We start from the raw sequence: 16,247 nt of genomic DNA, 5'->3' as shown, positions 1-16,247 counted from the left end.
CTATATCATGTGTGCAACAACAGATACTATGGATTCACAGGGCTTTCTATCACTATTTTTCTCTTCTGGGCCAAACTGTTCCCCAGACCACTGCTGTACCTTTTTTTTTTTTTTTTTTTTCCTTCTTCCCCCCCATATGCTAAAATGTTTCAAATGTGTCTTTATCAAAGGCCACAGAGAAAGATAGCATGTTACTTCGAAGAAAACGAACTTTCTCTGAAGAGTGACATGAAAGTCACTATCTTGTACGGTTCAGTTCACTTTAATTCTTTCATTACACTCCCTCCACATTTCAACTTAGCAATAAACGTAATCTCTTGCGTGCAGCATCCTCCTACAGAAGTCTCACCACAAATCACTAGATTAAGCTGCTTTATGAAGCTGCCCAAGTCTGACTGCTGACTTTCAAAACATACTGAGTAATGAAAAAGATGTTCAAGCAGGTCAGCAACATGCACAACATTTTGCACGCTCAGACCCTAAAGCACAAAGAAAGCTTTTACTTATTCAGACCACTTCCATATCGTTTTTCTTAAGGCAATAAACATGAAGAAATTAAAGCTTGGATATGTGTTGGTATTAAAATTAGATGCTTACCCCTTTCAAAGCATCATTGGGATGTGAAGTGTTTGACTTAACAGGTTTGACTGTATGTTTTGGTTATTGCAAATGAAGATAGTCAACAAAAAAGTTGTAACTACCCTTACTTAGATACATCACTTGGTCCCATGAACTAAAATCAGCTGAATATGACAGTATTTTCTCAAATGGCCTTATTAGAGGCCTGAAACTTGTATTTCTGTAACTTGGCATACAGCATGCGTATATACAGGAGAAACTGAACTATGTTTAAAAATGTATTTATATACTTCATACATTTATAGCGGCATCTGAATCATCTTCATTTAATGTGTAGTGCAACTGCAGCATAAGCCACTTACCCAGGAAAATATGCAGCAAGATCTTTACATTTTTTCTTCCCACCGAACTTAACAAATCACTGTCATTCAGCCCACGTGACACGCTGGCTCTTGAAGAGTATTAATTAAATATTATTTGTTACAAGTCAAATTTATTTCTTTGTAAGACTTCATCAATATAAGTGTAAATGCTGAATGTAAAGTGTAAATGCTGCATGTTTCTGACAAAACATATTCTAGTTCTAAAACAAGAAAATCATGTGGTATGCAACCGAGAGAATCAAAGGAGTGAAAGTAGCTTCAGGAAGTAATGGGAAACAAAAAGCAGATGATCTACACAACATCTCATTGTTTCCTAAAGACAGAACTCACAGAGTCTCCATTGAAACAAACACACTTGTTATTCATCACTAATTGATTTAAATAATAGATTGAAAAAAAGAGCAGAATTTGGCCCTTCCAGTGGAAGCACTAATGTAAAGTTGAGACTGTAACTTTAGGTTGCCTTCTATCACGTTATTTGAAACCAATTAATTCTATTCTAATGTGCACTTCATACGTTATTAAATCTTACTCCAGTACATGGGATCAATGACAATATATGGGTCTTTAGAGCATCTCAACATTTACATCACACTGATGGAAGCTGTTATGCAACTTCATTTGCCCTGAATCTCTTAATTCTAAAGAAATCAGTTGTACTTTTCTAGCATGCCAGTGGTAGGCTTATCCATATTTGCTATAACGCTTTTATCTGGGCTTTTACGGAATAAAGGTTGTGCATTGATTTTCTGCAAGGGAAGAAAAAAAATCCCTCCTAACAATCAGTCAGCTATTTTCAAACATGAATAATTCAGAAAATGGAAAAGAAAAAAATTTGTCTTTTGGCTTGAGAGGAAAAAAAGCCAGAACACAGTCATTTAAGCTTACGCTCTCTAAATAAAAATTCTGTTTGTTAGACTTCATTGTAAAACAACAAGCAAATATATTCATATTCATAAACTCATCATGGCATTTCATCCAACACTGATTATGCCATGTACTCCTTAGTCAAAAAGAGCTTACCTGACATGTCTCCAGCAGGAATGTAGGTATAAATTGAAATAACCCTAAGCTACATTACTCACACAGATATATCAATTTTCAGCGACTGAGGTACCTGGCAAAATAGTATTCAGAGTGACTAAGAAACAAAGCAGAAGAAACCATGAAAGTTATTCTGACAGCTGTAATCAGAAGTGTGAAACTAAAAAGGCTGCCTTTAGTATCTGCAACTAAAATGAGATACTATTACCAAAGCAACAGTCCCTTTAAAAAGTAAATAAATATTGTTCAAGTTTTCAGGAAGTGGATGTTAAAAAAAAAATAAATATTACCTGATGCATTACCAATTCATCACTGCTACTACCTGCATAACCCTTGCAAGAAAACAGACCAAAGTAAGACCTATAATAGCAAGACCTATAAGGAACAAACTTTGGGCCGGGGAAGTCAATGTCTTAGCACAGAACACAACAAGACATTCACACTTTACACCAACTGTGTCTGACACCAGTGCGCTTTCAAAAATCCCATTATACAGCATATAGGAAAAAAACCCAATCATCGCTCCTGTGTGAAGCATTTCTCTCTAAAATCCAGGATTGCCCAAACGGATATTTAAAAAGCGTCCTTAATTCTAGAACAGGATGCTCTGAGATACATTTTCCTATTGGAGAAAAATGACCCAATACCAACCAGCAGCGACCTCCTTGCTCCGTGCCATATTAATTAATAAAGATTTCAAATCAATTATTGTAATTATCATCAAACTTGGACATAAACCCATATACTGATCACTTTGATACAAAGTTTTGATACACTTCAGAGTGTTAAATTCAAGCTCATTGTTGCAATGAAATATTCAAAACCAAACACGATCTCTAATCTGATAAATGGATAGCAGCCAAGCAGAGTTGGATTTGTCACTTTGATAATTCCTGACCTGGACTCAAACCACGTAAAGTAAGCTATATGCAGAACTGCTCACTATTGCCTAGACTAAAATATATTGTTGGCTTTGTTGAAGAAATTCAGAATAACACTAATGTCCAACAATTAGTATTTTGATATCAATAAAAGACTTAATTGTCTATGCAAGTCACAATTAGAATTATTTCGGTGATGGGAATTTCTCTAGCATGCATTACTACATACTGAATAAAAGTCAGTTCTGGTTCCAATTCATCGTCTTTAATCTGTTAAAATATAGGACCTGCTACATGTTACTGCTATCGGGTAGCTTAAACAGCTCAGATTCTTGGAAAAGAGCTCTTCTCGTGCAATTGCTACACACTGTTCAAGGTATGTACAGAAAATCTCTTCAGGGATAAACCAACTTGTATTATCTATATATCTATTATTGACAGAATATCTGTTATTAGGCCTGTGGTTGCAAATTACTCTTCCCTTTCTCCATGCCCCCATCCCCCACCCCACCACCCAGCAGATCACTTTCACTGCCATTATTATCAGGCATATTAAATTTTCAGGATGCACAGTTGTGGTTTCCAGGTCTCTATTTATCTCTTGAACTGTGTTCTTAACTGGGCATTTTTACAGTTAAAATGACAGAGTAGAAGCATAATAATGTTTCTTGTACTACAGCAACAGAGAAGCAGATTTGTAATCGACTCACAGCAATACCAGCAAATTTAATTAAAAAAAAAAAAAAAAGACAAACAAACAAACACCAAACCTTCAGTCATTAAAAATCTTTCAATGACATAGGGAAAAAAATGTGTTACACGTATCTCTAGTCCTAAACCAGACGTTTTCTAACTGAAGAGACTGTGCAAAGCAGCAATTTCCCATGCAGAATAATGCCACCCCTACAGCTTACCTGCTCCGGCTGTGAAGGTGCAGGGTGAGGAAGAGCACGATGTGCCGCTGCCCTTCAGCCGTGGAAAGCAGCAGGTTTATTTCATCGCTCACTAAAACGCGCCCGCCGCTGTGCGATCAATGGCTTACGGGAGCGCAAACAAAGCGATGCCGCTCTGGAGAAGCATCGTGTGAACCAGTCATCCTTGGCAGCTCCTGCTTGTCGGCAAAGCCGGAGGGATGCAGGACTCCCCGGGAAAACGCTAACAAAGGAAAACCGGGAGGAATTTGACGGAGCCGGGTCCAGCCGTTGGATTCCCCGGCGGCGGTCGAGCAGCCCCTTCGGAAAACCGCCCGCACGGCCCCTCGCACCTTCGGCGGAACAAAGGCGGCGGGCAGGAGCCGGTGGCGGCTCCCGTGCGGGGGTGTGCGGCCGCCCGCGCAGCCCCCGCCCCGCCGCGCAGCCCCCGCGCCCGCAGCCGGCACAGCGCCCGCAGCCCCAGCGGCACGGCCGGCCAGGGCAGGGCAGCGCGGCCCGGGGGCGGCCCCGACCCGCACCCGCCGCACGCCCCCGCCCTCCGCGCAACAGCGGCGCCCCCCAGGTGCGGCCGGCGCCGAGCGAAGCGGAGCGCGAGCGCCGGGCTGGGGGCGCAGGGGCTGGGGGCGCAGAGGCCGCGGGGCTGCGGTGCGGCTCCCTCCCTCTGCCGGCTCCGCAACGGCGTTTGCGCGGGGACACGCGCGCGGCAGGGTCCTACCTGTCCGCCCTCCGCGTGCCGCCGGAGGGGACGCGCCGGTGCCGGTGCCGCAGCCGCCGCCCAGCCCGTCGGAGGCGGCCGCCGCCGCTCACGGGCGCCCCGCAGCGCCGCGCCCCGGCCCGCGCCGGCGCCTCTCCCGCATCCCGGCCGGCGCCCGCCGACTAGTACCGTTCGGCTTCTTTGTCGGCGAGGACGGGGCACGGCTGGGTTTAGCCGGGTTCACCGGGGTCCCGCGCCCCCGCCCCCGCCGCGGGGGGACCCGCCGCCCCGGGGACTCGGCTCACAGCGAGACCAGCGCCGGGGCGCGGCGCCTGGCGGGTGCTGCAGCCAGCCAAGCGCTTATCCCCTTCGTTCACCAAAAAATGGGAGGAACTACAAGGAACAAAACGAACATCAGCGGCTGCCCAGCACAGCAGCGCAGAGAGCAGCCTCCCTTCTCCCCCGCACCTCCAAATCCGGCGGCTGCATCGGCTCTGCTGGGTCCCGCTCCCCCAGTTCAGCTGTCTACGCCAAGATGTTACGGTGCTGGACACTGGTCTCCCCAGTTTCCCAAGGAGAATGCGGTAAAATTGGACACTGCTCTTAATTCCGTCCAGACTCTGCCACTTTTTTTGAACCAAATTGATCGTGTGATTAACCGTCTTCCACTGCTGAGAAAGCTGTTTTGCCAGCCGGTTCTTCAGGTCCAGATGCTCCCTGGACAAAAGGGCCATACGGCTTTGGATCCTGCCTGTCTGTAACTTTTTGGCCCAGCCATGAGCAGCCCACCTGGCATTCTCAAAAGGAACTGGGTCTTACGGAAAAAGAACACCCACGCTGGGTCAACCCTAAAAGCCATCTCACACGTTTTATACCAATAGTTGGTATTTTAAAGGAAGAATGTAAGTTTAGGCAAGCATTTATTGATACTCTTCCACTCCTTAGTGATTTCCAGCTCAGTGAATTCCTGAGTCAGACGTGATTTGTGCAAAAAAACTAGCTCTATGACTCTGGAAAGAATATTAATCGCTAGGAATCACTTTTTCACCTGCAGTATTCTAGAGGTGACCAGTCGTGAGAGGTTCAGTCCGTTCCCTTTTCAGTCCCTTCAAGACTACCGCCATAGTGTACAGGGCACAGATGACTCAGAAATGAAGCTTATGCACCAGATCTGGTACGTAGATGGCTGTTAACCATATCGGCTACCTTTGCATTAGCAATGACACATATAGGTTTTTATATCCAAAATATATGGATCCAAACCACCTCAATTACCGGAGCTGAATTTTGCAGCACTCCTTCGAAGGATTCAGGGGGGTTGCTGTGTTTTGCTTTGCTGCTGTCCCAGCACTTACACGTCTCAGGCAGGAGAACTGGGTGATACAGATGGAAAACTTCAAAAGTAGCCACCAGGAAAGAGCTGAATCCAGCCTTTGCCAATTCCTTCAAAGCAGTCAAATGCTCAATTGTATCAGACCTTTCGTGACAAAGGTCGATCTTTTCATTTTCCTGGAGGAGTATATAAGCTAAAATGAGAATTTATTTTTTTTTTTCCACCTTAAGAACTGACAATTTCTGGAAAGTGTGCAGCCACAAACCTCAGTAGCAAAGTGATGGATGGGCTTCAGGAACACGTGGCCTTATTAGCAATTCTTTCACTTTGAGTTCATGAGCTGTATCTAGAAGTTCCATGGAGAAACCCGAACCTGTGAAGTATGTGCCACGGTCGCTAGAAAAAATAGGGTCCACTAGGTGGCACAAAGACACCGTTTAAAAGCAAGGAGCAAGCCAGCAGGTGCCTATTCAACATTTTTATTTATGCAAAGCAAATGGGTACAAATAAAGATCGCGCATACAGGTACAGTCCAGTAACCCACACATCTCTTCTCAAGCAAAACCAAGCTCAGACGTCAACGTGCTCCTTTGGACTTAGAGGCTCAACGAAAACCTCCTCCAAGAGCAGTACCTGCTCCTGCCGAACTTGACTTTGGCCGACTAACCACACTTTTGTTTGCATTCAGGAAAAACGGCTGTCCCTGCTCAGCAGTATTAAAACCGAGGAGAAGCTGCCACTGCCATTCTCATTTTTATCACTTTATTTGCCATCATACCATACTAGTTTAAGCAAACAGTCTAATCCCTGCACCGCCACCTTGAAATGGTGAAGGACCACCGCGGACAAACCTGGTGGAGCAGCTCTGCTCAGATGACGTTGAGCTAGCAGCACACACAGGTGGGACAGGCAACTCATGTCATAACTTCCAAAACTCACCATCTACCTGAGCTGTAATGTACACATCTAATATTGAGCAAAACAATGACAATACAATTATTTTTTTATACTCCCAGTCTTAAAAAAAGTCAGAGATCATAGTATAGATAATAAGGGTCGATTTCACTACAGCTGGATAGGCACTTACCTAATCACACTACTGTTGGCGTGATTAGGTAAAATGTCCCAGTCACAGAACTGGTGCCCCTCTGGAGACCATCTAGGCCAACCCCTTGCTCAGACCAGGGTCATCTACAGCAGGCTATCGAGGACTGTCCCCCACCAGGTTTTGAATACCTCCATGGATGGGGACTCCACAACGGGCAGCCCGTTCCACTGTTTGACCACCCTCACGGGGGAAAAAAAAAAAACCACACAACAATTTTTCTTCTGTTTAAATGGAAATCCCTGTATTTCGATTTGCATTTTCAATTTGTCTGTTGTACGTCCCCTGGACACCACTGAGCAGAGCCTGTCTTAATCTTTTTGCTCCACCCATCAGGTATTTATGTATACGGAGATGTTCCCTGCTGAGCCTTCTATTCAAGGCTGAACACCCCCAGCTTGCTCAGCCTCTCCTCATGTGTGAGATGCTCCAATCCCTCAGCCACCTCCGGGGTCCTTTGCTGGACTCACGGAGAACGCCCATGTCATGCTGGGAGCCTTACAGATGACACTGTGCCCTCGGGTAAACCGTGCCTGCCCTACCAGGTGGGAGCAGCCCGTACCCAAGCATAGGGCAGCCACTGTGCAAGGAGCGCCCCACGCACTGGTGGATGTCGTGACAGAACACTGCAGCCTGCCAGAAGATAGAAGGGTGGGTTTTTTTCCCCCTTTGTTACTAAAACAGTGCCGGTAACACACCAGTGTTTCAGCTGTTGCTGAAGAGTGCTTGCACAGCATCAAGGCTTCCTGTCTCGCCCCATTTATACTGGGGGATGGATGGTAAGACTTCAGGTCCAGGAATCGATACTGCTGCAGCTATTATCTTTGTGCTGCCCAAGAAGGCTCAGAGGATGAAATGAAACTGGGACATCTGTATACATAAAGCTAAAAGACCTGAGTACCAAACCTGTGCACAACTGGTTTCTTATGCTGTTAAGAGCGAAAAGGAGAGAGTATTAAAATTCTGTCCCAAAGGATGGTTTAAAAAATACAAGTCTGTGGTCATCTGGTTTCATTTAGGAATAACAGCATTTAAATAGCTCAGGCTTGCCACATACACACTGTTTTCTGTATAAAATATTTTAAGTTGAAAGACTGAGGCCCTAATCTTAACCTTCCTTAATTAGCATCACACAGGAATCTCAGTGTTTCCCAGATTTAGGGCCACAGAAAAGTTAAAACTGGGTTTTTCCAACTGAACCCTAGAATTGCTTATTTAACTATTAGGTTAATTATCTAAATTTTAGGGACATCCTACTAGAAAAAAAATTCTAAGAATTTCTTAAAGACACATTATGATAATTTTAATTGAACAATTTAGGTTTTACTATAAAAATCGTTCTTCTATTCTCTCCAGATTTGTTTCTGACAATACAGTTTCTTTGTTGTGTAGAGAAACAACCCCAATGATTATTGCTTTTCCTTTGTTATTTTTCTAACGTTCTTTTTCCTCTGTCCCAACCGCAGATAACAACAGAAGACTGGCAACTTGAGTAGTCAAGACTCTTCCCATGATTTCATGTCTGCCCCACTCTGCTTTCAACTCACCCCAGCTAAGGACTGAACAGGTCATGAGACTTCCAGGATTCCTTTGATCTTCCAGAAGGCAAGGAGAGCACAGAAGCTTCTTGGAGCCAAGTCCAGGAGAGTCATCTTAATATCCTGACCCATAAAAGGCTTGTTTCATTTGTTTCACACATGATATATATGGCAATCCACAGATTTAAATCTTCCACAAATTTGTGCTTGTTTTATACTTCATAAAACAAAATACTCAATTTTAAAGCAAAGCGGTGTAACTACTACTTTTATTCTACTTGCTTACAAAAATGCATACAAAATAACAGTAAGAGAAGGTAAAATGACAGCTTTACTAAAGTCTGAATATTGGTAGTGTTTTAGTTTTAGAAAGCCTCACAGGCTTTGGTCACCAAAATGATAACAGTTTTGCTACCACCTGCGCTCAGCGATCCACTAGCTCTTCCTAATTAATATTAATGTAAGAATTATTTAATTGAATTGCTACAATTTTAATTGTAATGTCAAAGTATCTATGTTTTGGTAAGATGGAATACAGTATTTTCAATCAAATAGAACACTTATTTTTTTCTTAATTTAGGTTCCAACTTAAAAGAGTTTATATATAAAAAAAAGGTATTTAGAAGTCACCACTGAAGCCCTCGAGAACAGAACATGAGTTCTTTCCTCATTCATACTGAACTGCTTCATCCTGAATAATTAACATCAATTAGCATCAGTAGAAACTACTGACTTAATTACAAACAGTATTAACGCATAACTAACATTTAGAAATTACAGCCTCCCCATTCCTGTAACTGGCAAATAAGAGACTTAAAAAGTATGGGATGCACCCATGTTATTTAAAACATTTTTACTTAAAACAATTTCTTCCAATGGCTCAGAAGCCTAATGTGGTACGAATATTTTCAGGTACTTCTCAATTGGTGTTCTAAGTTGTTTTTAATTAGTAAAATTTAATACATATAGACACATACGAGATAACTGACAAAACACAATATATGAAAAAATATATCTATACACCTTACAACAGTAATTATTTCTCTATGGATATATGAGACAATACTTCCAGTTAACACAATATTCTTTATAATTTCTAACTGTAATAATCAGTGTAAAATAGACAAAATCTGAAAACAAATATCTTTTTCCCATGTCATTTAAGATGTTGTTTACACCTTAGAGGTGCTTGCAATGCCAGCTAGAGATCACAGGGTTTTTATTCAGTGTCAGGCAAGCAGAACACTACCTGTCGGCCAGTGCAGGGATGTACAATAATACATCCTCCCACTTCTAGTCCTCTGCATGATACTTATGAATACACATCATGTCAACCCGAGTGGTCAGTAACTATTACAAAACTGTATATGTTCTTGAATAGAAGAATGATTTGATACACAATTATCTGCACAGATGGACTTCAAGAACATATCATTAGATAGTGATTGCTAATCACATCTTACCCCATAGCCCAAATTTGAAATGCCCCTCTGCTAAACAGACCAGATATTTTAAGGATTAGTTCTCACTGCACTTACCTCATAAGTGTGTCACAACATAAAGGTCTGTGTCACCTTTCCAAAAGCTTGACAGGAACTGTGTGAAGGAGTCCAGGTTTTTTCTGATCTCTTAAAGAACAGAATTTGAAAAAACTCCAGATATGATCAAAAAATTTGAATATAAAATATTTTAGAATTAATTTTATAATATTTAAAGGACTTCAATACACCTTTAAAAATATAATTTCTCTCTTCACTTTTTATTTAATATTGGGATAATATTTAAAATGCAATTTCACACAAAGATTAAACAAAAGGAGATGAGTAGTTATTAAAGGATAAAATTTAATACAGAATAACTGATACATTCTTTTATTAAGAAAAGGTACAGTAAACAAAATGCATTCACAAAATAGATAATCAATACTTTTAACTATCATGAAAAATTTCCTGTAAACAAAAAACACTTGTTAAAAGACCAAGCACAGGAAATCATCGTAAGTATAAAACATACACTGGCTCAGCATTTTTAAGACAATCACGCATGTTATTCAATGTTAGCTCACACCAAGATGAACAAACTTCTGTAATCATATGAAATAAGTAAACAGAAATAAAATAGTAAAATGAAAACAAGAGATTGGCATATCAAGTACTCATTTCCTTTCTATAATAATTATGTTTGCAAAATAGTAACAAAACTTTGCCAGTCTTGAAACAAAACCCACCAACCAGCCAGCAAAAAAAGTCACCCCAGCCAGTGGGGAAAGCAGAATTTTGCTAAGTTTATTACTTCACCAATTCTCAGAAATGTCAAAGGCAATCACCGCTTTGAAGAAAACAGAGGTAGAATACAAGTCAGCCTTCATAACTAAAAATAAAAAAAGTTCTTGTAACAAGGTAATGCTTCAGTTGCTCACATACTGGTTATTCCTTGAAGGTCACATTTCTGGTGGAGAAAGAAAATATTTGAGAATAAAAGGTATCTATTACATTTTACTACTAAATATTAGCATAAAAAGTAATAATTAGATTTGGCCTCCTAGTATTCTCTTCTGTTAATCCTGAATATCAACTATTAGCATATCACCTAAAACTCTACGTTCAGCTTATTGACACATTGTACAAATGCTTAACAAAGTAAATGTGACATGGAAGAAGATAGTATTTTTTCATATTTAATCAGATTAGAGAAAAAGACAGTTGTAACATGACAAAACAGTAATTACAGAGCACACTTTACTGTGGTAAGCTCCCAGGAAGCAATAAATCAGTCGGGTGGAAGATGCTGATAGTACTACTGAGATCATTCTAATGTAATAATCCACTGATAGGTTTAAAAGTCAAGATAGTAAAGAAAAATTAAACTGTATGCAAATTCAGTTGTTAAAAACCGTTTTCTTTAAAAATACATACTTCATGAAAATGGGCTATTTTCTGATAAGATATGGTACAGAGTGTCATTGTTAAAACTAAGGATGCAAATAGTAGGATAAAAAGAGTTCACTATATGGTATTCTTCAAGTATAGCAACTGAACTACTTTTATCGCTCTTGCGACTTCACGTAAAGCAAGGAAGACTAAAGACTGTTTCATTCCCGCTATCAAGATCTCATTTGCTACAGTTTCCTTTTTTTTTTTGCTTTATCCAAAAACTGGCAGAAGAAGAAAAAAATTACTGACAGTGTGGATCATGCCATGCTGACCTCAGTTCTCAGGAAACCTGTGGTTTTGTTAAAAAGTAAGCTTAAGAATAAGCTGTATGTATTTACCAACAAAAATAAAGTTTAAAATCTTATTAGTTTGAAATTCTGTTTCTTGGAGTTTAATAGTTTTTATTAATGATCTTTTATAGTATACTATATAGCTGTTACAGCACACATTTCCTGAACAAATCACTGTTTATTTTTCCCTGTCCTTCCACCCTTCACTGCAGTTTATTACGCGGTATAGGACAGACAGGATATGAAATCAATAATCAGACCTGTAGCATAATGGACATCATCTAAAACAACAATGATCTCTAAAAGGACAAAAATGTCAGTGAAAATGAACAGGTGAAAGGTTGATTTTGGTTTCTTTTATATGGACTCTAGTGATCACAATCTTAGACATTCATAACATTCAATCACTAACAATGAAAAACGCATTAATTATTTTTATGCACTTGTTTTGGAGACATTTTCATCTAACATGTAGGGTTCAAATGCATTTTAGTTAGACGCTCTCCTATGGAATGCCTTTCCTTCATTGTTGTATCTGAGAGAATTTCATGGCATTTCTCTTAATATGAGCCACTCACTGTTTGGAGATTAACTATTTACAACAATAAATCGGCAATGTATATTTGATATAATTAATGGTAATAATAAGCAGGCAATATATATTTGGAAGCTGACAGCTGGTGCAAGGCCATTAACAAAAACAGGAAGAGGAATCCATTACATTATATAGTCTTTGGAGAGCATTTGCATCTATTACTTCCAATCGATATTTCATAGCAAGAGAGTCAACAAAAGAACCTATAACCACCTAAAGTGTGTAAGAATTTCATATAACTAAAAAAGCATTATTTACAAGCAGTTTAAACTTAACTCTTAAACCGAAGCAACCTGCTAAAATCAAATCGCTTACTTTTCAGCTGCTGCTTGATCAGCTGTCCTTAAAACAGTACGTTCTGGAGAATGTGAGGGAGACCTCAATGTTGAGCTGAGAGGAGATGAAGCACGTAACGATGATGTAGAGAGACCATGTCGACGCATTTCTTGAATTGCACGCTCTCTACCAACAGATAGCAATTTCAGTTACATAACACTTTGGTACTACAGGATGTTAAAGGATGAAAACAATTCCTCCCCCCCCCCCCCCGTTTTTACTTGGCGATTTTCACAATACTTTGCAAAAAGCCTTGTTTTCTCTTAATGTCACCCAACGTCTTTTTTTCATAAGAAGGGATTATTTTTTTAGAGGCGATGGTAAACTCACAAAATGTATAAGGGAATTCAGAATTGAAATTCAATATTGAAAAAAGCACAGTTTTAAAGGGAGAAAGAAGAAATGAGCAGTCACCTCACTGAAAAAAAAGCATCTTACCGTTCAAATCGTTCAGTTGTCAGTTGCCTTTTTAAAACATCACAGTCAGTCTGTAGCTGTGCAACTTTACTTCGAAGTATGGGAACCTCTCTATTACAGCTGCTTCTAAAAAAAAATCATGAGAAGCAACAGTTTCCTTTGAACACTGTCAGCTAGGAGTATAGACAAATTAGAGCAAGATAAAACAAAAATAGATACTGAACATGTCTTCACACAGAACCAAATCAAAGACAAATTACAGTGAAAACCAAGTGAACCCAACAGAATGTTTCTGGAAGAACCTAAGCCGAGAAAGAAGTGAGAAGCTGTTGAGCCTCTCACTACATCCTTACTACAATATATAATGTTATTTCCTGGAAAGATAAACACAAACATGTTTTATAAACACAGACAAAATAAGTAAATCCTTAGTTTATTGATTTACTCTCCTTTGTTGCAATACAAGATCCTTTTTATACGTAGACTTAAAAAAAGAAGAAGCAAGCAGGAATTATCCACAAAAAAATACAAATATATACAGCCTACTTGATACAGTTTTTACTGAAGCTGGAACTATCTGGGTAGCAATGAACACAACTGAAGTGTATCTAAGTAAAAGCTGTATTAATGCAAGCTCAGACCAACAAAAGCCAGAGTCTGAAAGTTTATCAACTACACCCTTGATGTTCCGGCCTAACTGTTTTAACTGCAACAATCAAAATAAAAAGCTGCCTTGAAAAAAATCTGAAGTGAGATAATTAAATATACATCTTAGAAAACCATCAGCTTGGATGACTCAATGTTTGTTTGCAAAAAACATTGATTGCATTATAAAGCAAGCAAAAAAACCAACAACAAAAAAAAGTAATTGAGTGTAAAATAAGTTGTCTAAACCAGAATCTAGACAGCTATGTTATTCCATAGATTCTTCAAAGCCAATATGAGGTGGAGTGTTCCAAAGTCAGTTCTGGAGAAGCAAAGATGTACTAGTTTATGGCTAAAGCACTGGAGTTGAATTCTGAAAAATAAGTTCCATTCCTAGCTCAGTCACAGACTTCCTTGTCTGGTACCCGCTGACCTCTGACTCTGGGAAGATGCAGACTACTCAAGAAATTTGATCCAAAAAGAACTGCAGAATGTTTTTTCCTTTGTTTCCTATTCATCAGTAAAATTCCTAGAATGGCATCTTGAGATGGTATGTTGAGAACAGACGCAGAAGGCAAGTGGTCTCGATGATATATTATTCTAAGTCCTTCAGAGACAGGCATATGCTTTCAGGATGGAGGCAAGAATTCAGGGTCCAATATCATTATTGTAAAATAAAGAAAGCAAGCAAACAATTTTGTGAGTTCTGAGGTTATTCCACGTCAATGACATTTAAACAAAATTATGATCATGAAGTAGATTACTCCAAAAATAAGAAATATTTTAATTTGGAACCCCTATGCATAGCACTCATCATATAGTAAGATTACGTGATGATACACAGTATTTTCACAGGACATCTGGCTCTTTCATAGATAGCTCTCAAGAAGTGGTTTAGCTATTCAATATTCTCTGTTTATTTAATACTTAATCACAGTAAAGCCTCAAGTTCTCACTTACTGCATTATCGCCCAAATAGCGCTCTCAGTAACACAACTACTCACTCTTCACAGAGCTCAAAATTACAACACTGGAGAACTTCACAAGTCAAACTTAACTTTGAGAATCCTTCTGAAGTCAGAGGTTATCAGTACCATTTTATAGAGTGGAAGCACAGGCACAATAAGGCCAAAACTGTAAATAATGTTCAAAAATATTGACACACGATTTTTGTCAGTTAGAACTGAAATTTTGCTAAGTCAAATGATTTTTTATACTTTGCAAAACACAAACATAATTGTCACATACTTCAGTCACGGCTGTGAGCATTTAAAGTTCCTGTTCTTTACACTGCAGCTACCAGAAACCTAATAGTCAGAATACTCTTCAATATAAGAACGTAAAATGTAGTTCAAGAGTAAGAAATTTTGTGTTCTCTTAATAATTAAATTATTCAAAGCCAAATAAAAATACGTCTTGCTTAAAACACAGCTGAATTGTTGCTTCCTGAAGCCAAGAAAAAAAATCAGAACCTGGGAGAGAGGTGGTTATATATTTTGACGATTGATTATACTCTGATGCAAAGGTTAAATAACCAAATCATACTGTAATGCATACATATATTTATAGATGTACTCAACAGATTAAAAAAATTTACAAGTTATCATGGGTTGGCTGGTTGTGTAGTGGAAATAATGTCTGCAACAGATCAGCTACCTTGCCATTAGGTAGTTATATCCATTAAGAGGTTCAGAAAGAAAGGATTTCAGTGATTGCACTAAGACAGCAGAGTTGTATCAGACAAGTGAACTTCAGGAGAAGCATCACCTCCTGTGCCTCACTGATGTGAGAAAGTCATGACCAGCAGAGAAAGTGAAGCGACTTTTCTGGAGTCAGACAGGACAAATCCAGAGAAACTGAGTGCTTATTCTCAAGACTTTGAAAACTCAGCAAAGGCTCCTTCCTTTTCGAGTAGATTTCCTTTGGAACCCCTGTGTACGGTTTACTGATTGTATTAAACTGTGTCCACCAGAGTGCTGATTAATGAAAGTGGTATGAAAAATCTGTACAGAAACTAAGTAGACGATGCCATGAAAGGCCAAATAACACTGCTGCAAAAATCTGCTCAACCATACTAAACATCAAGAATTTGATGTTCTGAGTAAGTGTTGTCACACAGAAAAATTTTCTTTGTAAACCACGTAACACATACATACATACACTTGCTAAAACTTACAGTTTGCTCTCAGCCAGTGTTAGCTTGTCTTTCAGTAACTGAATTTCAGAATCTTTCTCATGGGATGTTAAACGGTTCTGAAATTCTTTGTCTCTACTAGTAGCCAGCAACATTTCAAGGTTCTGAACAGTAAGTCTCTCACTGGATAACTGCTTTTTCAGCAATTCAGCTTCTGATTTTATATCTTCTAATTCACCTAGAACCTAGGGCACAATTTTATACATTATTAATACACTGGTTTATAAACACACAGTTCTCTTTTGTGAAGGTTATTATCAAAACTCTAATGATTAGAAGTTTCATAAAAATTAATAGGAAACTGAGCTCACACAACAAATTAAAGCCTACAATTATTTAAAACTATAC

At 39.5% G+C, this 16,247-nt stretch overlaps 2 protein-coding genes across 12 annotated transcripts in view; both read right to left on the bottom strand.

The window, feature by feature from the left end:
* The window catches only part of CRACD (capping protein inhibiting regulator of actin dynamics), a 131,337-nt gene extending 127,259 nt beyond the window's left edge, over positions 1-4,078 (bottom strand). For all 3 annotated transcript variants that reach the window (XM_080385522.1, XM_080385523.1, XM_080385524.1), the window contains exon 1: positions 3,802-4,078. The gene's annotated coding sequence lies outside the window, so the exon portion shown is untranslated. The remainder of the gene's footprint in view (positions 1-3,801) is intronic.
* Positions 4,079-10,315: 6,237 nt separating this feature from the next.
* Positions 10,316-16,247, bottom strand: part of CEP135 (centrosomal protein 135) — a 37,274-nt gene continuing 31,342 nt past the window's right edge. For 8 of the 9 annotated variants that reach the window (XM_080385562.1, XM_080385561.1, XM_080385560.1 and 5 more), the window contains 4 exons: positions 15,882-16,084; positions 13,082-13,186; positions 12,623-12,769; positions 10,316-10,937 (listed from right to left, as the gene is read on the bottom strand). In XM_080385562.1, the coding sequence (XP_080241688.1) occupies positions 10,916-10,937; positions 12,623-12,769; positions 13,082-13,186; positions 15,882-16,084 (477 nt within the window). In that variant the 3' untranslated portion in view covers positions 10,316-10,915. The remainder of the gene's footprint in view (positions 10,938-12,622; positions 12,770-13,081; positions 13,187-15,881; positions 16,085-16,247) is intronic. The other variant, XM_080385559.1, reaches the window with a different exon arrangement.

This window comes from Falco punctatus, assembly GCF_963210335.1.
Source record: "Falco punctatus genome assembly, chromosome: 1".
NCBI classification, from domain to species: domain Eukaryota; kingdom Metazoa; phylum Chordata; class Aves; order Falconiformes; family Falconidae; genus Falco; species Falco punctatus.
This window is presented reverse-complemented; position numbering and strand designations above follow the sequence as displayed.